General features: G+C 35.5%; 2 protein-coding genes across 2 annotated transcripts in view; one reads left to right on the plus strand and one right to left on the minus strand.

Annotated features, from left to right (window-relative positions):
- The window catches only part of LOC125657756 (cell division cycle protein 23 homolog), a 29657-nt gene extending 26783 nt beyond the window's left edge, over window positions 1-2874 (minus strand). The window contains exons 1-4 of the mRNA XM_048888516.2: window positions 2719-2874; window positions 2385-2457; window positions 665-845; window positions 110-209 (exon numbers count right to left, since the gene is read on the minus strand). Coding sequence (XP_048744473.2) covers window positions 110-209; window positions 665-845; window positions 2385-2457; window positions 2719-2837 — 473 coding nt within the window. The 5' untranslated portion in view covers window positions 2838-2874. The remainder of the gene's footprint in view (window positions 1-109; window positions 210-664; window positions 846-2384; window positions 2458-2718) is intronic.
- A 3809-nt stretch (window positions 2875-6683) lies between these two features.
- LOC125658511 (serine/threonine-protein phosphatase 6 regulatory ankyrin repeat subunit C-like) lies at window positions 6684-24149 on the plus strand. The gene is made up of 5 exons (XM_048889788.2): window positions 6684-6859; window positions 10781-11076; window positions 12810-12924; window positions 16059-16185; window positions 18191-24149. The coding sequence occupies exons 2-5, from the start codon at window positions 10819-10821 to the stop codon at window positions 18699-18701; spliced, it is 1011 nt and encodes a 336-aa protein (XP_048745745.1). The 5' UTR covers window positions 6684-6859; window positions 10781-10818; the 3' UTR covers window positions 18702-24149.
- Window positions 24150-24862: the final 713 nt, after the last annotated feature.

Here is a 24862-nt window from a genome sequence, read left to right on the forward strand (position 1 = left end):
TCTCTACTTACAGATATAAATAAGTCTCTACTTACAGATATAAATATGTCTCTTACTTACACATATAAATATGTTTCTTACTTACAGATATAAATACATCTCTACTTACAGATACATACAGAACCCATCCAGCTCCTTGATAGCATACTTTTTAGCGAGCTCAGTTTTAAGGGTCTTGAGGTGTTCATTTTCGAGTTTGTCTGGAGGACCTGCAATATTTTCAAAGTGTCAGTACAATATCACAAACTTTTACTTCAACATTTCTACAAAAAAAAAACAAAAAACACTATAGATACAAGTCCTTACTAAAACATACAAAACAGGCCATTGGTGGGCCATATCATCATTATCAAAATTATTTACATTGTAAAATACACATCATTTTCATATTGCTCTGACCAGTTGTGTAAGTATGTAAGAATTGTTTTAAAATATTTCTTGGGATCATAAAGCTAAAGCAGAAAGATCTATGTTAGGATGTCTCTATCAATCAGATGCCCACATGACCATCTTGCAAGAAAAATGAATTCAAGATCACTTTGATACAAGAATATATACTCAATAATACAAAGCTGGGGGAAGATCTGATTGCCACCCCTAAAAAACAGACATCTTTGACTTTATAAAGATCTCCATCTTTAATCCCAATTGATGTGATTTTTACCGATTGAATCAGGTGCATTGTCAAGTTTCCTCTTTTCGTCTGCTAAATATCTGCCATACATGTGTAAGAAGTATGACTTCTTGTTTTTACAGTCCTGAACAAAGTATGCAGCTCTGTCATATTCCTTAAGATCGAAGAAACTGGATGCCAGGCAAAATTTATCATATTCTTCAATGAAATCCTGTAAAAATATATGAAATAAAATAACAGCCATAACGTAGAAAGAAAAATACATCAGAATATTGCATTTACAGGGATTTTTTATCCCTTGAATCCAGGGGCCAGGGCCTTCAAGTTAGGGAAAATAGCAATATTTGATTGAAATTGGGAAATTTGTTTCATATAAATAAATAAGAAAAACAAGCAAAAAGTTAACCATTTGATATTTTATTATCAATGTGGCTGGCTTAACAAGCTTTAATTTTCAGTCTTTGGCAGAGAAAAAACTATCAAAAATTTTTTGCAACAGTGTGGCACTGAGGTTGGATGGCCCCTCATGGCATATTCTCATCAAAGCATCCATCATTTGGGAATTTTCAGGCATCATTTTGGGAAAAACACCTGCTTTTCAGCATTGGGAATGGGGCTGCATTTCAGCCCTCCACACACCCTAAAAAAATCCCTGATTTAGAGGTACATCATACTCAGAAAGTGTTGTGTAATAATTGCACTTGATTGATACCTTGACCTAGACAAGATTCCAAACGTTCTATTTTTAAAATGTTTGTCAGAGTTCAATAGAAAGATGATGCAAAATTTGTTTGCCATAAAACTGTATGTTCTAGAATAAATATTTACTTATCAATTTCAAGCAATGGATAGTGCACGATACTTTTAAAAAATATTATTGGAAATACACATTTCTCGTAGTTCTATAAAAGTTAACGAATTTACACAATAGTGTGATATTATATCAAACAAGTGATTCATGATAGTGGTCTCAGCAGTGAGAAATACTGATGTCATGATTTCTTTCAATAATGAATTCAATATCTTGTTGTCAGAAGTCCAAGAAATTAAATTGGGTAGATGACTATAAACAAGACAGTAATTATTTTTCATCATTATCTACCTTTTAAATGGTATTCAGTTCAACCAACTCCAAGTCAGAAACTTATTTAACAATGAAGAAAAATTTAGCAAACCTGTAACAATTTTTAAAAAATATGTCTTTGCTTACTGAGGATTTCCATCGGTCCGCTCCGCTCCCCAGTGGGTAGCAAAGTAGACCGAAAACCCTTGGCTGGTGAAATTGAACAAAAGGGAGCTAATAAATAAAATTACAACTTAGGCCAAGTAAAATTAATTAGCAGATTATCATTCCCGCCCGCCCCTCGAAAATCGTCCTGCCCAGATTTTTTTTATTTTTCAAAATAACGATTTCCGGATATTTTTATGTCCAGTCCGGTATCGTAAACGTACTTTGTTTCACTTTGCCTTTTAGAAACCCAAATACACATGTAATTATGATTTATAAAGCCTTTTCTCAATGAGAGAAGGCATTTTCGAGGTCAAGAATACCATGGCGAAAAATAAAAAATAAAATCCTCCCACCCGCCCCATTTTTTGGTGAAGTTTGAATGATAATCTACTAATTAATTTTACTTGGCCTTAATGATGATCTTTAATGATTAATTCACTCTAAATCCCCGTCGTACACAGAAATTGTCTGACAACTGACAATCTAATCTTCAGGTCCTGGCACAATTAATATATTTACCGGTCTTTCTTGTACAGTCAATATCTGTTTATAATCTACTGGAGCATCAATGGAGTAGAGCAATTCTGCGGCCCTGTTTTAGAAGAAATAGAATGATTCAGAAAACATAAACATCAGTGAAACCGGGCTTCAGCTCAAGATTCATCCTGCAGACATACACATAATAAAAAGTAACCGTAATAAATGGATCAACAGTCTTCTGCTTCTAACCGAACTGGAGTTCACCCAATACTCAAACGAGTTCAACTCCGGGAAGAACATCGTTGAGGAAATTCGAACCATACATCAACATCAGTATCATCGGATAAAGAGCAGTATGCATTCTAATACAAACCATTTAGCACTGTGGAATAACTTTCTCTGTGAGCATTCACGATTTGCCCTCAAAAGATCTGCTTTTATTGAGGAAAGTGAAGGGGCAAACGTTTTAAAGAGACTTGAAATATCCGCCATCTCTTCTAGTGTAATGGGTGCACGACAATTTGTACTTTAAATTATTCGTGCTTGCATGTGAAGTTTCAAAATTCAGTGACACACAATAAAAAATCACAAGTTTTCCATGCATCTCGATCGGAATTCGAAATTTTAGGGACCAATTTCATTTCAAAATACTAAATGTAGATTAGAAAATCCATTACACGAGTTTGTCCTGCATATTATGCTCCAAATTCAATTTTTGTATGGATTCCAATTACAAATTATGTAAAATAATGATTATCTAACATTTGTAATTAGAATCAAATTAGTTCACAAAAAATCCTTTATGTCAATTTGATGTATATCAAAAGTACTAATAAAAGTTAAAAAGAATTCTTGAAATAATCCCTTCTTGATGACAGGAATTCAAATACCCATTTTTTTTTTTAAATCACAACTATATATATCACCTTGGACTTTTTTTTATTTACTTCTAAGCATCACCCTTTATAGTACTAGGAAGAATTGAATGGTAAAAAAAAATAAAATGGGTGGGAAGCAAACTCAGGAGCCCTGCAATGTTAATCAGGTACTAAGACCAACGAGCTTCAGGAGCCCTGCAACGTTAATCAGGTACTCAGACCAACGAGCTTTACAATCCAATGCTGAAATTATGTGCCATCAAAGATGTATTTACTAACTTTCACTGGTCGATATTCACAGATCATGTGTCGTCTCACCAATCCTCAGTTGCTCTACATTTCTTACCCCTATAAATCTCAAGACACCCAAACAATTTTTGAAATCGCTCGTCAAAGGAAGTGATTCATAATGACTGGAACGGGAATTGAAATCTCTGACACCTAAAAGATTCTCTATATCATGTCACAGACAGCGATTCGTAATGATTGGACCGGGAATTGAAATCTCCGACACCGAAAAGATTCTCTATATCATGTCACAGACAGCGATTTGTAATGATTGGACCGGGAATTGAAATCTTTTGACACCCAAAAGATTCTCTAAATCATTCATGTCACAAACTGGATCCGGAATTGATTGAACCTGTGTCTTTGTATCACAAATCTTTGCTCTACCATCGATATCCAGTCATCAATACTATCACATTACAAGACACAAAATTTTTATTCTGATTATGATCATTCAATGAGTAGACAATCAATACACATATACAATGATTTGAGACCAAAAAAAAAAAAAAAGAAAGAAAAGAATAATAACTTTGTACATGTAGCATATAGTAAACAATGGATGATGTTTTACGAATAAAAATTACTTATATATGTTTTTTTTAAAACTTATCAGTTGTTATACAATCACTTATACTTGTCATGACCAGATAGAGAAGTCCATATTTCAAAAATAAAAAATGTAATAAGCTGAAATCAGTCTCTCTTGCAGCAAAACTAATTATCTAATGTTGAAAATGACAACACAAATTACAATAATTCCACTGTGTTCAGAGGATGTCTTACCACAAAGAGCTTTTTATGTTACAAAATATAGTGCAACCTTTTTCCAGAGTAAAATCTGTTCTAAATTTGCTCATTTTCTTGCATTTGTCTCAAGATCATGAGTAATCTAGCCAAAATATGATGTCATAAACATAAATACATGTATCCACATCACAAGGTAATATGAAACTATCCAACATTTAGTACATTATGGGGAAAACTCCCACATTTAGCCAAGCTGCATATCTCATACCTGTTACAGACACAACCATATCTTGTTCTTATCAAAATATGGACATTCCTGTAATATGCCATGCTTATTATGAGCAGCAAAGTAACTACAAAATATACAAAATACATAAAAATACTGTTACCCACACATCAAAATAACTAATAATCTTAGAATGTCTCACAGTACAATATTTACTATGAACATGATGAAATACTGTAGAAACATAAAATACTAGACATATAAGTGTATGCCAAGTACAAAATACACAGTGAAAATATGGACCATGATGCACCCGCTCCCCCTCGAATGAATATAAGAGTTGCACTGTGTGCTATTCACGAGGTCCAGTGATATAACATGGTTACAACCGATTCACAGAACTCCCCCCTTTCCCATAAATTAATACAAACTTTTCTGTAATTTTAACAAGTTTGATTAAATTTCAGATCCTGAAGTAAATGTTGGAACCCCCCCCCCCCATAAGAAAACATTGCCAGAGAAAGACATCTTCAAAATAATTTGGTGTTGTGTCAGTTACCAGAAACAAACTTCGAAGAAAATAATACAGAAGAAATTTCTAATTCAACAAAACACATCACTTACATCTAGATGCCCGATTTTCCAAAACTTTGTCCCTAAAACTTATTTCATTGTGCACACAGTCAGTAAACTGTATATGTCAATATTCAAAATCAAAGATTGCCAAGCCCCTATGATTCAAACTGCAGTCTCAGTCTCATAAATACAAGTTTGGGTTATTTAGGATATACAGATTAATCATGAGGTCTGAATCTGCTCTCCATCAGACTGACAGGCATTTTAGAATCGTGTACATTTATAGGAGAACTAAAGTTGAAATTCAATCTCGGTTTTGGCAAATCAGAATTCAAAGTCCAATCTTTCTCTACTGGGGACGAAAATGTGAAAACACTGTCAGCTGTTTTCGTGTGAACTTTATCCATCCTCCCCTTTTTCTTGTCCACGGTACTGAACTTTGTCCTAGAGATATTTTTAACTGGATGAACAAATTTTGCCTTTAAGTTTGGTTGTCCAACATTTAACGGTGCTGATATTTTCTGCAGCGACTCCAAGATTCTTTTAGCAGTTGATGTTGATGAGATATTTGTGGTCTTAGGCTTCATTTTTTGTCTTACAGGTACATATTCCAAATTTGGAGCAGTGCGACTCAATCTAGAATTCTGTGACAGAGCTCCTCCAAATCTTGTTTTTCCACTGAAATATGGTGACAGATGAGAGGTTCCACTGACGGCAATGTTCCTTTTCTCACCCGGTAATAAAAACAATGATAAATCAAAGCTGGGATTACTGTGCACTGCTGGTTTCTTTAACTTCCTGGAGTTATATTCAGCTGTCCATGTTGTGGTCGGAATACTCGGATTTAGTCTCACTGATGGAAGTCCGACTGAATCCTCAGATTCCTCGTCGGTCACTCCATTTTCTGTGACACCTGTCGAATCCTGGATATTGAGAGGTTTTTCCATGTGAAATGATAAGTCGGGATGATAGCCATTTGTAGTTTCATTCTTTTCACCCAAAGCAACTCCTTGAAAGCTAACGTTACCTGACGCCGAAACCTGTGGCGTCAGAGCACACGATGGCGTACTCAATATGGACTGTGCTGCATTATCCGGGAACTGACCAATTGCTGGTGAAGTGGACTTCTGGTTCGGAACATCAGTTAACAAATGATTAACATCATCCCCATTAGTAACTTTCTCAGTTTCTGATCGTGTGGATCTTGTCACATTTCTGACAATATCACTCAACCAAGATGGTGTTACGACCACCTTCATTGTGTCTGTCAGCGATCCGAATAAAGACTTCTTTCGTTCGTATGGTTTGGAAGGACCATGAAGGCGTTTGGTTTTCATTTTTCCAGATATTCCATTTCCAGTGTTGTCTGTCATTTTGAATAAAAGATGGCGGGCACAACAGAAACGTGACTCCGGTCTCAAAGCAGTTCGACCCTTAGTTGTTTCGGATGACTGTCGTTTCGTGTGTCAGTGAAATTAGATATCCAAATCTTTAATGAATTTTGTTTCTGATTTTTTAAAGATTATAATAAGGGAACGTTGGCCAAGAAATATTATTTTATAGTGTTACTTTTGTACAATCCAGGTGAGCTAAAAAGTATTTCGGAATAACGTTTCGTCCTTTTTCGGTTTTCTGACTTACATCCGGGGAATGCACAGACAAGTGAGAAGAGATTTTAGCATATTAATTATCCTCTGCCTTTTTTGTTTATTTTGCGTGTTTGGATTAGTTCTCACAAATCTTAACACTGGCAAATCAACGATCTTCAGACGAGTATGTGAAAAATCCACGCAGAGGTAACATTTGGTTGTTTGTTGGAAATTAAAGCTGTTAAATGATTAATATGTAGCCAGACCAGGCCATAACATCAGATCAGAAGGATTTGGGAATAATTTTCTTCCATTCCAAAATATGGTCGACTTCATCATATCGTGAAGTATGACCACTTTTTATTTTCTATGGAGTCAATGTCAAGATTTTATTTTTGGAATTTCACTATCGGCATATATAAAAATCCCCCCAGAAAACTTTGGATGTTGACTCTGATATTAATCAGAGCAGACCTGGTGTGGGTTTGTTGTGTAGAGCTGAAATGATTCTCCGAATATATATTTAATATATATTCAATGTTCGAATCATTGCCTCGATTTTCGGTTCGATATGTTTTATTACAAACGGGTTCAGTAAAATACATCAGCCTCGGCCTGTACTTATTTATTTTTACCTGCATGGACAAAGTAGCATTGAATAATGTTCAGACTGTTGTTTTCCTTGAAGTTGACAAAAGTGATAATGAACTTTATCAGTTTAAACTACAGAGCCAACAGGCATCTTACCGTTTGGCAGTTTGGAAATATTTTGCTTTTGAAATTATGATTTTGAATCTGGGTAATCAATTTTTTCTTCAATGTTCTTATTGCTTTCTTCTGTAAATTGTATCGTATTGAAAGTATTGAATCATGGCATAAGTATTGCAATATGTATCATATTGTGAAGGGGGCGTATTGTTTCAGCCCCACTGCCATGATGATACACAGATAATTATACAAGTACAGAGACACAGTTTTAAGACATTTTTAGGTCACTTGTAGGAGTGAAACGATACAGTACCTATTCGATTCGATTTTCGATACTTTAGTCTCGATTCAATGATTTTCGATTCGATACAATAGGATGTACCAAATTCTTTATAAATGCAAAGATTTTTTATGTTTCATTGTATTTATTGCTCTCTGCAAATAAATTCTACATAATGTAAAACCGTTTAACATACAGCAACACTCTTATCACTTGTCCTAAAGCCGAAATGTCGCCATACCCAGGATTTATACATTGGGGGTGCATTTCTCAACTCGAATGCGTCCATTTTGATACAGCAAAGTTTACTCGTATGTTGATTGTGCAATTTTCAATTCCATTGGCTAATCAGAAACTGTGTTATCAAGAGCAATGTGTGCTATGATTTTAGAACCATATCGAACCGAAACAGACCCCTAATAAATCAAACATCGAATCGAGATCACTACATCGCGATTCGGCCACATCGCGATGCATCGTTTCACCCCCTAGTCACTTGAGTCTTACAGGTGACCATTCTCTCACCAGAGGGCACGTTACGCAAGCTTCACATACACCTCTGTCGACGCTTGGAACCACGTGATAATATAATCACATGATATAAACAGTCATTCTCGGTTTCCTTTCCCTTTAAAAGTTCAGACAACAGGTGATACATCAGGCTCTTTTCATAGCCAACTGACACTTTTATAAGTGCATATTTACCATTTAGCTGTTTGTCTCTTATTTTACAAGTTTTATCGTATTTTTACAGCCTTTCTTACTTTTGATTCTTTGTTTATATTTAAATCTCCACCACGTGTATTTTCTACATTCATATGCATATTATGAAGTAGTTCCAAATTTATGATCAGAAAATGGTGATTTTAAACAATTTACAGTAAGCATCAATTTGATTGCACCAAAAATATATCATAATATGACTAAATATTTAGTCCAAATCATAAATGTTGGATCAAAGAAACTTTTACAAGATTTCTGTAAAAAGCAGTTGACAGAGGTGTAGTGCGAGGAGCGCATGGAACTCTGGTTAGAGAATGACAGGTGACCTATTGCCGTTGGTCTTCGTCCGTTGTCATTCGTCGTCCATTAACAATTTTACATTCTTAACTTTTTCTTGAAAACTGCAAGACCAATTGTTTATTGTTACCATTTTTGGTGTGAAGCACCTCTATAAGGACAAGAGGAATATAGAATGTGAAATTTATTACCTTACCACCAATGAGAATACAGTATATGCGAAAGTTTTTTGGACCACACAGGACATTCGGTCCTGTGTAATCAATGAACACACCGGACCGAACCAAATTTTGTCAGACCGAAAAACCTAATGTAAAAAAGTGAAACACGTGAAAATGCAAAACCAAGGGAATCTTATTTATTATACTAGTAATACTATACCAGGGATCCCTCCCGTATAATACTCTAGACAGTCCATGCGGTTTTAATCACATTCATTTACGTATTTGGATTTGTGTGCTATTTTTTACTTATAACAAACATTTAAATGACTCCGCATCAAAATAGTAAAGCTCAAAACCGGACACTGAGACATCGGACATTCCGGTCCGGTGTAAAAAATGATGCGTCGGACCTGAGACACTGCACATCGGTCAGGTCCGACAGTCCGATGTCTTTCGCATAGACTGAGAATAATTTATGGCCTCTTAGGCGGGGCCAAATATGCTTTAAAAGGCCATATTTTAAAAATTAAAAACTAAATGCATGGTTTAATATAATTAATCTCAGCGAAATTCATCTTGGCTGGATATTTGGACTGACGCCTCTTCTGAATCTCAGACCAGTGTCACACAAAGTGATTTGGGAAATCTTGCCTGAAATTTGCCCGCTTGTTGTGATTGAAATGGGTTAAACTGAATTTCTTGTTCGCTGTAACTTTTTGCCTTAGACATCCTATTAACTCCCTATCACCATGATCACAATGAAACATGCATTTCTTACCTTTACATAACTAGTGTAAATCCCATAGTAAAAAAAGTTGCTTATCTTTGAAGCTGTTGCAAATGGCCACCATTTCATATTTACCTTCTCAACACTGAAGAGTTCGGATAATTTAGGACGCCTTCAAATACATTGGTTAAAAATTACAGTTTTCTTTTTATTGCTTTTAACATGTTTAATTTTTATGCTCAAATGCTTTGTATAAAGTAATCTGTCCATCTCCAATCGTAGTACAAACTGTCAAGAAATATACTACCAGAACTCTTCCATTTTTTCTTCGTCTTTACTCGAATAGGAACTGTAATACATATTTCAAAAGATCATAAACATGTGCACAAAAGAATTCATATTGAGGCTTAAATGCAAATATGAGCTATGATACTGACTGTTGAGGCCCATGAGCCTCTTGTGATTGGAAATTTTTATATTCTTTAAAATTTTTGAGCAATACAAAAGTCATTTTAAATGTATGTACTCAATTTAGTAAATCAGCTGGTGCAACTACACACATACCAACACTTTGTGCAAGTTACATCCCTTGTCCATCATCTCCTGGTTAACAATCGTTTTCTCCCTATGTTGGCCTTTGTAATTTTCTTATCTGTAATTTTGACATTTGTTATTTTTCCATCAATTGCATTCAAGGAACTACAATAATCCCCTGGGACAACCCATTAGCTTGTATGAAAGCTTGATAATTAGCAAAGATTCACAGTACTGTATTAACGTCTTACATTTGGTAAGGTAAACTTGGTTTTTCACCAATTGACCTTTGGCTGACCCCGCTAAGGGACGTAACTTGTGGCAAAGTGTTGATACGTGTATTGCAGCCAACTTTAAGTGTCATTTACAGTCAAGATGAGAAAGAAAATGGATTGAAAAAATCTAAGATATTGACTAGCATGTCTACATTTAAAAATTAAATATTGACACATTAGTACATGTCTGAGTTTACTCATTATTATGCATTTAGAATGGATTATAAAGTAGTCACTGTTGTGGTCTGCAGATTTAGTATTGTCAGGGGGAGGTGATCTACAGGGCATTTTATGCAGCAGGGAAAAATTAAGAAATTTCACAAAACTAAACTAAGCATCCCCGCTGCACCGTCACATTTCCAGAACTCTATTTTTACAAAAGGGGTAAAAAAAAATTACACGTCTTCCTTGATTTTTCAGGATACAGGAAGTTGAACCCATTTTTATGTGTTGGAAAAATGGGCAACTCCAAGTCCTCGAAGTCAACTAGGTATTTTGACGATGACATGCCAACACTCAAGTCACTGGAAATGCCCCAGAAGGAACGTGACCTTCACCTTGCTGTCATGGCTAATGACAGGGAAGGGGTCAAGTTGTGCATCAGTCATGGAGCTGACATCAATTATCCATGGAGTAATCCCTTGATACCAAGCATCAAGGACAGCACCACCCCACTGCTGGCAGCCGTGTCTCTAAATCATGTGGAGATTACAGAGGTCTGATCATTGTGTTATAATTGTGTGGAGATTACAGAGGTCTGTTCATTGTGTTATAATCATGTGGAGATTACAGAGGTCTGTTCATTGTGTTATAATCGTGTGGAGATTACAGAGGTCTGATCATTGTGTTATAATCGTGTGGAGATTACAGAGGTCTGATCATTGTGTTATAATCGTGTGGAGATTACAGAGGTCTGATCATTGTGTTATAATCATGTGGAGATTACAGAGGTCTGATCATTGTGTTATAATCGTGGAGGTTACAGATGTCCAGGGTTTGAAACTAACTTGAAAACTTTGGTCACCATGTGGGCTACTGAAACTTTCAATTATAGGGGCCCACATCAAAATTTAGTCGCCCACTGATTAGAACACCTTTTATTTGAAAAGTATTTTCATGTTTTGTTATGCTGTTTGGTTGATAGGACATGCAACCGGCAACAGACAATGATGGCATTACAGAAATGAGTATCACGGTGAATACGATAAGACAAAAAAGATAACGGAAGTTTGAAATCATGGAAGACAAACTGACCACGACACAACAACCCATGCATGTGACGAGCATATTTCCCAGCCTTTTTCCCGAAGAAGAGGTATCAAGTATTAACTCACAATACGAATAATTTACATCCGCGTTTTCTAGCCACAGTCGGTTGGTCTTCCATGATTCCAGCAACTTCCGTTGTCTTTTTGTCTTATCGTAATCACCCTGATACTCATTTCTGTCTGTATGGTTCACTGACCCCATTTATAAATCGCCATATTGTCGGTAATTCAAAATCACTTTAGTGTTAACTCTAGGATCCAAAGAGGGCACACATATGATATGTTCAAATGGGCACTTTTCGTCGCAGCAAGACAATTTCGGGGCACTTTTATTGTGTCATACTATGATTGTAAAAGAATAATCATTTAGCCTCTTTAAAAGTTAATACCTGCTGCCTTGATTTTAAACTTTTCAATCAACCTTGTGAAATAAAGAACAGTTGTTTATAGTAACAAATATTTTTTAAATTTATTGAGAAAAAGGGGCATGGTGCAATTAAAAAGGGCATGGCGCCAGCCAAAAAGGGCATGGTGCAGTGCCATGCTAGTTTGCTTTAGATTTAACGCTACACTTATTTGCTTTGCAGAGAAGTCATTCTAAAAGTTAATTATGAAGTGCTTTGCAGATCATGAACTTTTTCTAAAGAAAAAAAAACTGAAATGATCTGACAGAATTGAAAAGCAAATATTTATTTTGAAATATTCTAATCGCCATGTGGGCAACTTGGACTGTAATTTTAATTCGCCCACTCGGAAATTTAGTCGCAAATGGCGAGTGGGTGACTCTTAATTTCAAACCCTGATGTCTGATTATTGTGTGGAGATTAGCACGATTACAGAGGTTGATCATGCATTGTTGTGATTTCATCATGTGGAGACATGTGGGTTATTCATTTTTTAAGATCTAACAGATTCATTGTTAAGCTGTTCTTTACATACTGATTTTGACTACAGATTACTCTGTTTATCCGATCAAGATATAAAGCTCATGATGGGTGTGATCGGTTGACAGGAGATGCTTACTCCTTTTGGGGACCTGATTCCACCTCGGGTGTGTCCTGGAGTCGGTGTTTAGTGTTTACCCTAATTGTAATTTGTATTCTTTACAGGATTTATGAGATTGATCACTGTTCACTATATCTTCACTTTGCAGTAAAATGTTTGATTTTTTCCCCCTTCAGATTCTGATAAAGGCTGGAGCTGACATTAATCTGACTGACAGAAACAGTTGCTCCCCTTTGTACAAAGCTGCATTTCATGGTCGGCCTGTCCTCATAGAAATGCTGCTTGAAGCAGGTAAGCTGGGTTTCTCTGGTAAATGGTGAAAAAAACTAAGACTTCAAATTTAAAAAGACTAGAATTTACAATCGTTACAGAAAATTTTGAACTTTGTATAATGTTCTATTTTATCAGGGTAGGAAACTGTGAATAGGGTTTGGGAACTTTGTGATAATGTTTATTTTTACCAGGATTTTGGAACTGTTCAATAATGTTCAGTTTTACCAGGGTTTGGGAACTTTGTGATAATGTTCATTTTTACCAGGGTTTTGGAACTTTGTGATAATGTTCAGTTTTACCAGGATTCTGGAACTTTGTGATAATCTTCAGTTTTACCAGGGTTTGGGAACTTTATGATAATGTTCATTTTTACCAGGGTTTGGGATCTGTTCAATAATGTTCTTTTTTAGCTCTTCTGAGCCGAAGGCTCAAAGAGCTAATGCTATGGCCATTTGTGCGGTGTGCGTAAACTTTTTAGAAAAAGGGCTATAACTCAAGAACCCCTTGGCCAATTTTTTTCAAATTTGTTACAGGGTATCATTGGCCCAAGGGCTTTCATACATACTAAATAGAGGGATGTGACCCTTTAACATGGGGAGATAATCAGGAAAATACAAACAAAAGTAGTGGTTGCTAAAAAATCTTCTTCTCAAGAACTACTGGGCAGATTATCACCAAACTTACACATAAGGATGAGGATATGTTGTAGATTAAAAATTGTTCAAGGCATTACCCTGGGGCAAAGGGCGTGGTCTCAAGGTCACTTCAAAGTTGACCTAAATTTATATTTCCTTAAATCTTTGATATTTTAGTCATTATAAGGACTAGGATCATCAAATTTTGACAGTTGATGCATCTTAGGACCTTGTGTCAAGTTGTCTCAAAAGTAGGTCACGGTGACCTACTTTTTGAATTTTGCAGGTATTTATTTTGAAATTAATTTTGATGCATATCTTGGACACTTTGAAGCCTATGATCATCAAAACTTGTCAGTTGGTGGATCATGGGACCTTGAAATGCGTCAACTGAAAAATAGGTCACCGTACCCTACTTTCTGAATTTTATGGCTTATCATTTATAGATATATTTTAAGTTGTTATTTCAAATACCGAGAGGTTTAGAATCATCAAATCTTGTAAGTTGATGCATCTTGAGGCCTTGAAACATATTTATAAAAAAGTAGGTCACAGTGACCTACTTTTTGAATTTTGCAGATATTCAAATTTCACATTTTCAATTTTCGATGCATATTTTGGGCACTGTAAAACCTAGGATCATCAAACTTTGTCAGTTGATGCGTCTTCAGTCTTCGGTATGTGTCGACCAAAAAGTAGGTCACCGTGACCTACTTTTGGTATTTGACAGCTAAATTACTATATTTCAGACACTATTTGACCTACAATCATCAAACTTTGTCAGTTGATGCATCTTGAGTCTTCAGAGTGTATCGACCAAAAAAGTAGGTCACTGTGACCTACTTTTGGCATTTGACAGTTATATTTATATATTTCAGTCACTAATTGACCTACAATCATCAAACTCTGTCAGTTGATGGGTCTTGCATGTTCGAAGGGTTTCGACCAAAACCAAAAAGTAGGTCACCTTGACCTACTTTTGGAATTGGACGGCTATATTTATATATTTCAGATACTAATTGGCTTAAAATCATCAAACTTTGTCAGTTGATATTTCTTGGGTTCTCAAAATGTGTAAACCAAAAAGTAGGTCACATTGACCTACTTGTTTTGAATTCTTAGGATTTAACTAAAGATTGAGAATACTAAGAGGCTAAGAATAGAAATGGTGGGGTTGTACAATTTATCAGAAGAGCGATTCTAGGCCCTTGGGCCTCTTGTTTAACAGGGTTTGGGAACTTTGTGATAATGTTCATTTTTACCAGGGTTTGGGATCTGTTCAATCATTTTACCAGGGTTTGGGAACTTTGTGATAGTGTTCTGTGCATTACCATTGCCCTTCTAATTCCCTCACAAAAATTACTTTGGAATATAAATAACTTGCCCATGCATGGTTAAATGTGTGTATCTGGAATATTATTTCAGATATATTGTCCTTATACTTGCTACAATTGTGATAGGAGGTGAGAAAAGGAAGATCTTTATTGATTTTTGGGTCAAAAGGTATTGGGTCACAGGCAGTGATTAACTGTAATAATGTTGTGGACTGGGAATTTGGGATAGCAGATGAAAATGAGAGAAAGACTTATAGATTTCTCAATCAAAAGGTTATAGGTCAAGGTCACAGTAACAGTCAGTGATTAATATAAGAATGTTGTGGTCACCATGTAAAGATAGGTCAAAGGCACAGTGAGTGACTGAGTACAACTAATTATAGAAAGGCACAGTGAGTGACTGAATACAACTAATTATAGAAAGGCACAGTGAGTGACTGAGTACAGCTAAATATAGAAAGCACAGTGAGTGACTGAGTACAACTAATTATAGAAAGCACAGTGAGTGACTGAGTACAGCTAATTATAGAAAGGCACAGTGAGTGACTGAGTACAGCTAATTATAGAAAGGCACAGTGAGTGACTGAGTACAACTGATTATAGAAAGGCACAGTGAGTGACTGAATACAGCTAATTATAGAAAGGCACAGTGAGTGACTGAGTACAGCTAATTATAGAAAGGCACAGTGAGTGACTGAGTACAGCTAATTATAGAAAGGCACAGTGAGTGACTGAGTACAGCTAATTATAGAAAGGCACAGTGAGTGACTGAGTACAACTAATTATAGAAAGGCACAGTGAGTGACTGAGTACAGCTAATTATAGAAAGGCACAGTGAGTGACTGAATACAACTAATTATAGAAAGGCACAGTGAGTGACTGAGTACAGCTAATTATAGAAAGGCACAGTGAGTGACTGAGTACAACTGATTATAGAAAGGCACAGTGAGTGACTGAGTACAGCTAATTAGAGAATGTTTTGGATACAGTAGTAGATATTTTTTGATCTGTAAGGCTTCGTATAAAAGTGAAAATGATAGCCGTTGTATTGTGAGGGGATGCCCTGCTTGGCTGTGCCCTTTAAATGCTTATGAGATTATGCCTGTACAGTAATATTATGTTATTAACAGAGTAAGCCTTTTGTAGATTGCAAAAAAAAAAATGTGGTTTATTTTATTTCTAGGAGCAAACATCAATCAGGCTGATAAGGAGGGACAGACTCCATTGTATATCTGTGTTCAGAATGCCTTTGTACACTCAAGTTACACAGCAGTGGAATGTTTGCTGTCTGCTGGGGCCTCTATAAATAGGTAAGGCTAGACCACAATGTTTCTCGAATCAGGATAGTCTGCTGGGCTTCTATAAATAGGTAAGGTCAGACCGCACTGTGTTTCTCTATTCAGAATAGTCTGCTGGGCTTCTATAAATAGGTAAGGCCAGACCACAATGTTTCTCGAATCAGGATAGTCTGCTGGGGCCTCTATGAATAGGTAAGGTCAGACTGCACTGTGTTTCTCTGTTCAGAATACCATAGAAATGTTGTCTGCTGGAATATTAGATGCTCTAGTTGCATTGTAATGGAGTATTTGTTTTCAGCTGCAGGCTTTCTAAGAGCAGAAAATGTATCAATACTCTTTTGATATGAAATACCTTGTTCACACTAACACACTTTTAAAGTTTACTTCAGATTAATATTTTGAATTGAAATACTGTGAAGTAAATTAACACTGCAGAAGACATCACTGGTATGTAGTAAACAAATCCAAAATTTCACCATACTTAGTACCATATCACTGGAAATTTTGGCAGCAATCACCCAAATTGTGGGAAATTAGAGTTATCTTCCTTGGCTGTGGTAGGCAAATCATAGCTTGAATCCCATGTGGTTGTAATCAACTGGAACTGCGTCAGTGAAATATTCTAATTGTATCAATTAAGGTAAGCAACATTGTTGCAAACCACAGGTTATTGTTTTCATCTAGTTTGTGGAACGGAATGGAAACAATAACCCGTGATTTGTGACAATGGATAAGCAGAAGATGGTCTATTGTTCATGCTGCAATGTAGCACTGTGTGTGTATTTAGTTTAGTTTATTAAAAATTTGGGACAGTCGGGACTAATGCAGTATTGGACGTATTCATGACTTTGTTCTTGTTTTTAGGTTTGATAATGACTGCATAAAATTTTCATATTTTAATATGAATAAAGTTTGTCCACTTCTAATTCTAAACTGGGTTTTGATTGAAAATAGAACGATTCTTTTTTCACTGATTCCTTACTTGTTGTAAGAGGTGATTAAGTGGGACTGTTCTTAGGATGAGACCGCAAAAACTGAGGCCCTGTGTCACAGCAGGTGTGGCATGATGAAGATCCCTCCTCCCTGCTCAAAGGCCGTAAGTGCCGAGCATAGACCTAAATTTTGAAGCCCTTCACCAGCAAGGGTGACATCTGCATATGAGTGAAAAATTCTCAAGAGGGACGTTAAACAGTGTAAACCAAACCTGTGATTGTACATGTTTCAAAAGTACAACAACTATAGATTTTAATCAAATATAAATCAGAATTGTGCAGTGTATTCTCTCATTCTAAAAATCATCCGGGCATAGTAGTAGGAGTCTATAACATATTGCTAAATGTTCGATGCAGGTGAATATAGATATCTGATAAACAGGGATTTTACCTTAATAAACCCTCAACTTCTTTGATAGCCCCACCGTCAGCATAGCATTAACACCTCTGAGAGAAGTACCTTTCAGAGTGTCCTTATTTGGGTCTGTTGTAGTGAATAGTGTAAATTCTGTCATGTTACGGTGTATACTTGTAGGTGTGACAACTCTAAATTCCGTCATGTTACGGTGTGACAATTCTAAATTCTGTCATGTTACGGTGTGACAACTGTAAATTCTGTCATGTTACGGTGTGACAACTTTAAATTCTGTCATGTTACGGTGTGTACTTGTAGGTGGGACAACTCTAAATTCCATCATGTTACGGTGTGACAATTCTAAATTCCGTCATGTTACGGTGTGACAATTCTAAATTCTGTCATGTTACGGTGTGTACTTGTAGGTGTGACAACTCTAAATTCCGTCATGTTACGGTGTGACAATTCTAAATTCTGTCATGTTACGGTGTGACAACTGTAAATTCTGTCATGTTACGGTGTGACAACTTTAAATTCTGTCATGTTACGGTGTGTACTTGTAGGTGGGACAACTCTAAATTCCATCATGTTACGGTGTGACAATTCTAAATTCCGTCATGTTACGGTGTGACAATTCTAAATTCTGTCATGTTACGGTGTGTACTTGTAGGTGTGACAACTCCGGACGATACCCAATACATGTAGCGGCTCACTGGAAGCTAAAAGACATGATCCGGATTTTACTGAACGTGAACAGTGATGTGAACAAGTTAGACAATCACGGCCGAACACCACTATACGTGTGTGTCAGTTCTCTCAGTACTGGTCTGTATAAAGAAGACCTGAAATACCAGGTGCCCTGTATTAAGGTTCTGTATGCAGCCGGCTGTGATATGTTGAATCTCGTGGACTGGCTCAAATGGAAGGGTCCAGGAATTCCCCTGGAGCTAATGAGAGATGACCCCAATTTCTTGATGTGGTATAAAAAGAACATGAACTCCCCCCATTCGCTGATGAACTTGTGTCGTAAAGTGATTCAACAGAGACTTAGCAGAAAGAGGAAGTTGTTCGAGCAGACGCGTCGACTTCCTGTTCCACCCAAAATGAAGGTTTATCTTTCTCGGATCATGTTCTATCTGCCAGCTTATGATCCGGAGTCGGATCCAGAATCACTGGATTAGGCTATGTTACATGTTCTGGAGACACTACACCTCCTGCATCCGAGCTGAGAATCCAGTTGATACCAGCTTATAATGCTGTCTGTGTAGAGTTTTGACAATTTTATAAAACAGATTTAAGGGCTATTATGGTATATTGCCAAGTGGTGTTATACAGTGAAATTCTATACTGCGATCAGCAACAGCAAAATTCTGTACTGCGATCAGCAACAGCAAATTTCTGTACTGCGATCAGCAACAGCAAATTTCTGTACTGCGATCGTCATCAACCAGTAAAGCTTTATAATTTTCTGTGGCTTAGAATTTAAAATCTATAGTATCTTTTTCTTCTCCATTGTAAAGAAGTCATATAAAATGTAGTTTATATGATCACTCAATTCTATACATTTATCAAGTACATAAAAACGAATGGGGAAAAGAACATTTATGTAATTTTGTTTCTTCGGATTAAATATTTTTAAAAATCTGTTCATGATGGAGGAACAATCTTATAATGAATTCTCCTTGATTAGATTTTTTAACTTTCAAAAATAATTTTTTTTATTGACCACTTAAGCACACACTCACATAGTTTGCCCTCACTTCTCTCTCGCACACTCACAATCATACAGCTCAATTCTAAGTTGCTATACTTCCATGATATAGTACAAACGTACATAGTTGAATTGGACAGAGGAGAATCGTGTTGTTCGGGAGGAATAACACACCAGAGAAATCTGATACGGAGGGAAAATGGAGGATAAGTACTACAAAATTTTGAAATTAAAAACTTTTAAAGTTACCTGATTTAGATTAAAAAAAACAAAACAAAAAAAACATGCCGTTTTAGTAGAAAGTAATCTGAAGAAAAAAAATCAAAACTACATCTAGGTGTGAACGCATGTACTACAGATCAACAGTCGACACATTTACTGAGTGCCCAGCAGTCGACACATTTACTGAGTGCCCAGCAGTCGACACATTTGCTGAGTGCAGGAATAAACATGTACTGCTGATATTTATATTTGCATTCAAAGTTTTAAAAGGAAGTCGGACGTTAAGATGTATTATTCCTCCTAAACAGTAACTCCTGACGCTAAGTGACTTTCCTCAAATATTGTATTTTAAAAAAGGTCAGGAAAGGGACTTGTCCTATATATGCTGCAAGGCCTGCCAAAGTTAATTATCTGGTCTCTGTTATATCTGGTTGATTAATGAATGTTGATTGTTACATTTGTACAAATGTAGTGTTTTCATGACTGTTTTGAAATACCACTATATCATATTGAATGTATTCAAACATACGGTAAGCTAAGTAAGTATATATCTGTCTGTGTTCCTGTACACTCTGTCCGTGTTCTGAAATTTTGTGCACATCTGTCCGTGCTCAGAAATTTTGTACACATCTGTCCGTGCTCAGAAATTTTGTACACATCTGTTCATGTTCAGGAATTTTGCACACATCTGTCTGTGTTCAGAAGTGAAGTCATAGATCTGCAGTAGTTTTGTGTTTGTTTACTTTCCATTAAAATTTGTGACTACTTTAAATTATTTGATTTGTAAAATTGAAGAGGCCATTTTGGTGTTTCTATTAACAATCTGCATTCTAAGTAAAAATTTCCTTTACTGATATTGACATTCCCAAAGTTCATATCTTAATTGAAATGCTACAGATTTTGTGATAACCTTTCTTGTCAAAATTTTTTCGGAAGTGCTCCTGTAGAAAGGAATTAGTATCCATATGAGATTTGTGTGTCTCTCTTTGAACATAGAGATGTTCTACCATCACCAAGAGAGAGACAGTCTACCTTAATATTCTACCATAACTAATAAGAGATGTTCTAGGTTAAAACAAAAGTTAAATTGCTAAACCTTAAAGTATTGGTAAGTTGTATTCAAAACAGATTTTAGTAACATGTCTCAGTTTTAAGATTTGTTATGATATTTTAGTTTTATACAACTTGAATGCTAACCTGATATGTTTCAGTTTTATTCTTGGGTAGTTATGTTTTTTACATTCCATAATCTATCTATTCATTTCTGAATTGTTTTAAATTGTGTGGATTGTATTTTGTCCCCATCTTCAACTATACAGTTTGTGAAAGATTTTGTTTTCCAGTAAAGAGCTGCATAAAAAATATCAACTTTGATTTTAACATTGTCAATTGATACTGATACCTACTGCAGTGAACCTTTTTTTTTTTTTTTTTTGTCTCCATGCAAATTATATACATGATCAATGGAAAATCCGTTGTTCTCGACCCTGAAATTTTATGAGACTGCAATTCATTTTCAAGTATGAGCCCACAACACAGATTAGGCAGGATAAACAAACTTTGCTTTGGTTAGATTTTTAGAGGGTAAAGTTTTGAAAAATGTTTAAAAACAGCTGGACTGTTGGTAAAACATTTTTCAGACCATGGGTTTACGGGTTTAAGGGCTGGTCCTGATACCCGTCGGACAGAATGATATAGGTATATGACTTGCACAGACATGCTTTATAGGCTGGGCTTATAAAGTATAGAGGTGTCATTACAGGGGGGGGGGGGGGGGGTAAAGCAGGGAGCAGTAATTGCTGAGGTTGTAAACTAGGGAGCAGTCATTGTTGGTATATTGTTCCTGAGGTAGATACCCATAATGCTAACATAGAAATATATATTTCCTTTTCCAGTCTTTTGATAATAGTTTATACTTCTAACATTTTTGGGTAAATTTACCAAATAAGGCCACTTTATAATACTATTGTGGAATTTTATGTGAGCAGAGTAAATTCAGATTTGCAGAACTTGAAAACACATGGCACACCTGTTTAAGTGATTTTCACATCTAAGGTATATTGTGTGATACGTTTTATGATTTTTGACTGTATGTCTGCCAATGTTATGAAATTACCAACTTGTTCTTGTCAACTTAGACATTTTCAAACTACATATTCTTACTTTAGAAGATGAATGATAATGAACAAATTACTGGTACCTGTAATTGTTTCACTCTATTAACATGTGAACACAAGCAATATAGACTGAAACAAGCAGAAGACATTTCGTACTTATTTGGTGTTTTTGTAGAAGTATGTGTGACACTCGGTTGTCATGGAGTCTCTGAATGTTTTTTTGTATGGTGTTGACATCATTCAAATTGTATGTGGTTCATCATGGTATGAACTTGGTGTATGCATTTTATGTGCAAGTGACAAATCTGGAGCTGGTAGCTTGACTCCTCTAGCAGTAAGCTTACTACCATAGACTTAGAGCAGATTGCTGTCTTTTGGATTTTAGATTAATTCTAAGGATTTTTCTTGGTGTGTTACTAAAGATTTTCTTACCTCAAATATTTTTTTCATTTACAAAAATATTGTCATTTTTTACAGATAATAATTTTCCCCAGCAGTGTACGTTTTCTATTTAATGCACATTTTACGGATATCTTTGTATATTAAGCTTTTTTGACATGTAAGATGCATTTCAGAATTTTTCTTGGTGTGTTGCTAAAGATTTTCTTAACATGAATATCTTTTCTTCTTTGCAAAACTACTGTTAACTTTTCAAGATAATTGTTTTCTATTTATAGCATGCATATTTATTTCTGGTTTTGTATGTTTTCTATTTATAGCTTGCATACTTTTTTCCGGTTTTGTATGTTTTCTATTTATAGCATGCATACTTTTCCGGTTTTGTATGTTTTCTATTTATAGCATGCATACTTTTTTCAATTTAATGACACTTGCTACAAACAAAATTTGAAAAACAAGGGGTAAAAATCAAAATTTGATATTTGGTTTTTATTTTATAAGAAAATGAATATCGTCGACTGACCATTTTCGGTGACCTTAGTGATAAACCACGATTTTCTCATCAGTCACTTAGATTAAATAAATAGACAAGACATCTACCTTTAAAGTAATTAAATTCCTTTACTTTGATCGGAAAATTCCAAATCCATTGGTACGTTAATTGAATAGATTTTTGTAATAAAAAACATGTCACTTTGTGCTCCTAAAATGTTGACGTCACCTATTTCGGTGACCATTGTTAATATAGGTTTATCAAAAGTTTGTAACTGTTAAAACGTATATACAGGAGGAATGTGCAACTAAATGTCAATTGATAAAATAACATTGTGTAGAATTCTAGACTTTTGGTATGCTTTATATTAATTTGAAGGTTTGCTTGAAAAAGTAATAAGTAAATGGGCTTATTTTTGGGGTGCCCATGTTGATTTTTTGCATACTCTCCTTCGAGTAGTTCATTTTCAGAAAAAAATTGAAGACGTGCTCTGTGTATGTTTACCAACACTGGCGAAATTGATGACATAATCAACACCTGGAAACGACAACGCGCACATGTAAACAAAAGGTCACCGATTCTGGTCAGTCACTGAAATAGGGCAGTCAATGATACAATTTATGATGTGGAGTGTAGTTCATTTCCATGATTTCTCAATTAAGTCCAAAACAGGGGTAAAATTTGTATAGAGTTATTCATGTATTTTCATTCAAACTTTACAAATTTACAAGTTTAACAGGAATTTAAGATTTGTATTTATCACAATCAAACTACAGAATGTAAGCCAAATAATGTATACTAGAATCAACCCATGCATCCATTGTTTTGTTTGTATCGAGTGTCCTTAAAGCGTGAGTTGTTTATGTGTTTGTGAAGCTTTTGTGAGTTGTGAGACGCAGTGATTACATGTTCAGATAATGCCTGTCGTATTTGTCGTATCCCATCTTATACTGAAGTCAGAATAGTACTACAGTGTTGTATGGTACTGTGGTACTAGTACACAGTGTAGAATGCAGGTATTAACTGGAAACAACTGCTACTTCTTCATGTGGATTACAAACATGTGCATACCATATTGGATTTACTGTAGGTATGTTTACTAGCATTATTTTGTCAGGGCTTCTTTGTTAAGTCTGAATATTGTATTATTTTGGAAATAGTGTTGGAAGGGGGGTGTAACTAGGTAAAAGAATATTTAGGTCAGAGACGAGCTTCAGTATGCAAGTCAAAAACTGGTGTAAATTTATTCTTCAAAGAAATTAATTCTCGGATAATTTATTGGAATTGCATGTTTTGATTATTTCATGCATATCTAGATTTGGGGACTATAGTTTTAAAATACATTATTTTTATATACTTTACTTAATCAGAAGGGGGGAGGGGGTTCCATGCATACATTTTGATTAATTCTGTCTTTCTCATGGCAGGCCCATTGACATTTGATGTGTCTGAATGTATGCATTGTGATTGTATATTTATACTGTTTATGTTTATCTCAGTCTCTCTGTATCCATTCATCCATAGAGCTGTTGTGTGTTTTTACTATTTGGCCCTTGGATTTTTCCATCAGTCGATGTTTCCGTTTGTGTCCAACATCGGTATGTCTGAAGTCTGTTTGTGTGATTATAGAAGTGACATTGTTGTTGACGTAATTCTTGCAAACTTAATAAAATTGTGTCCTCAGAAATATCTTTGTAATCTTTGGTGATCAGGTCTTCCATCAGTCTGTTGGAATTCCCATGGGCACGAATTGTGCTCCTTAATTAACTGGGCTCTTTTTATTTTCCTATGAGGCAAAATTGATTCAAAAGCTGTAGAAGGATGAGAAGAAAGAATCTCTTGCTGTGGCCATGAACTCACATTTAGATATATCAATGACGTTTTATCTATTAACAATAATCATTTTCAGTCATGTTGATTCGATATATCCCAGTGAACTCAAAATAAAAGACACCACAGAGTCTTCAACATCTCCAGCTACAATGTACCCTTTCAAAAAATGAAATTCTTCAAAACCATGCTTCAGTGTTGGACACATTTAACATCCCAGTCAATGGGTCAGCTGAGTATGAGTTACCATACCTTTACTGGATTCCTAAACTTCATAAAAACCCTTACAAAGATACATTGCTGGATCCAGTAAGTGTTTTACCAAGCCTCTATGCTCCTCACGAAAATAACAACAGTGAAGGAGAAACTTCAAATGTACTGTGCCACTACATATGCCAAACGTGGTGTAAATCAAATGTGGATTTTAAAAATTTCTAAAGAACTTTTAGTAAACTTGAAATCGCAAAGCTTTTTTGAAATCAATAGCATCAAAACCTACGACTTTTTAACACTATACACCACCATTCCTCACAATAAATTAAAGACTAGACTTGACATTATAGACAATTG

This window comes from Ostrea edulis, chromosome 9 (genome assembly GCF_947568905.1).
Source record: "Ostrea edulis chromosome 9, xbOstEdul1.1, whole genome shotgun sequence".
Taxonomy (NCBI): Eukaryota; Metazoa; Mollusca; class Bivalvia; order Ostreida; family Ostreidae; genus Ostrea; species Ostrea edulis.

What these genes read in the sequence shown, in the direction of transcription:
- LOC125658511 (XM_048889788.2), top strand. Translation starts at nt 10,819, where the DNA reads ATGGGCAACTCCAAGTCCTCGAAGTCAACTAGGTATTTTGACGATGAC. An exon ending in ATCATGTGGAGATTACAGAG is followed by an intron (nt 11,077 to 12,809) that starts GTCTGATCATTG and finishes TTCCCCCTTCAG; the next exon opens with ATTCTGATAAAGGCTGGAGC. An exon ending in AGAAATGCTGCTTGAAGCAG is followed by an intron (nt 12,925 to 16,058) that starts GTAAGCTGGGTT and finishes TTTTATTTCTAG; the next exon opens with GAGCAAACATCAATCAGGCT.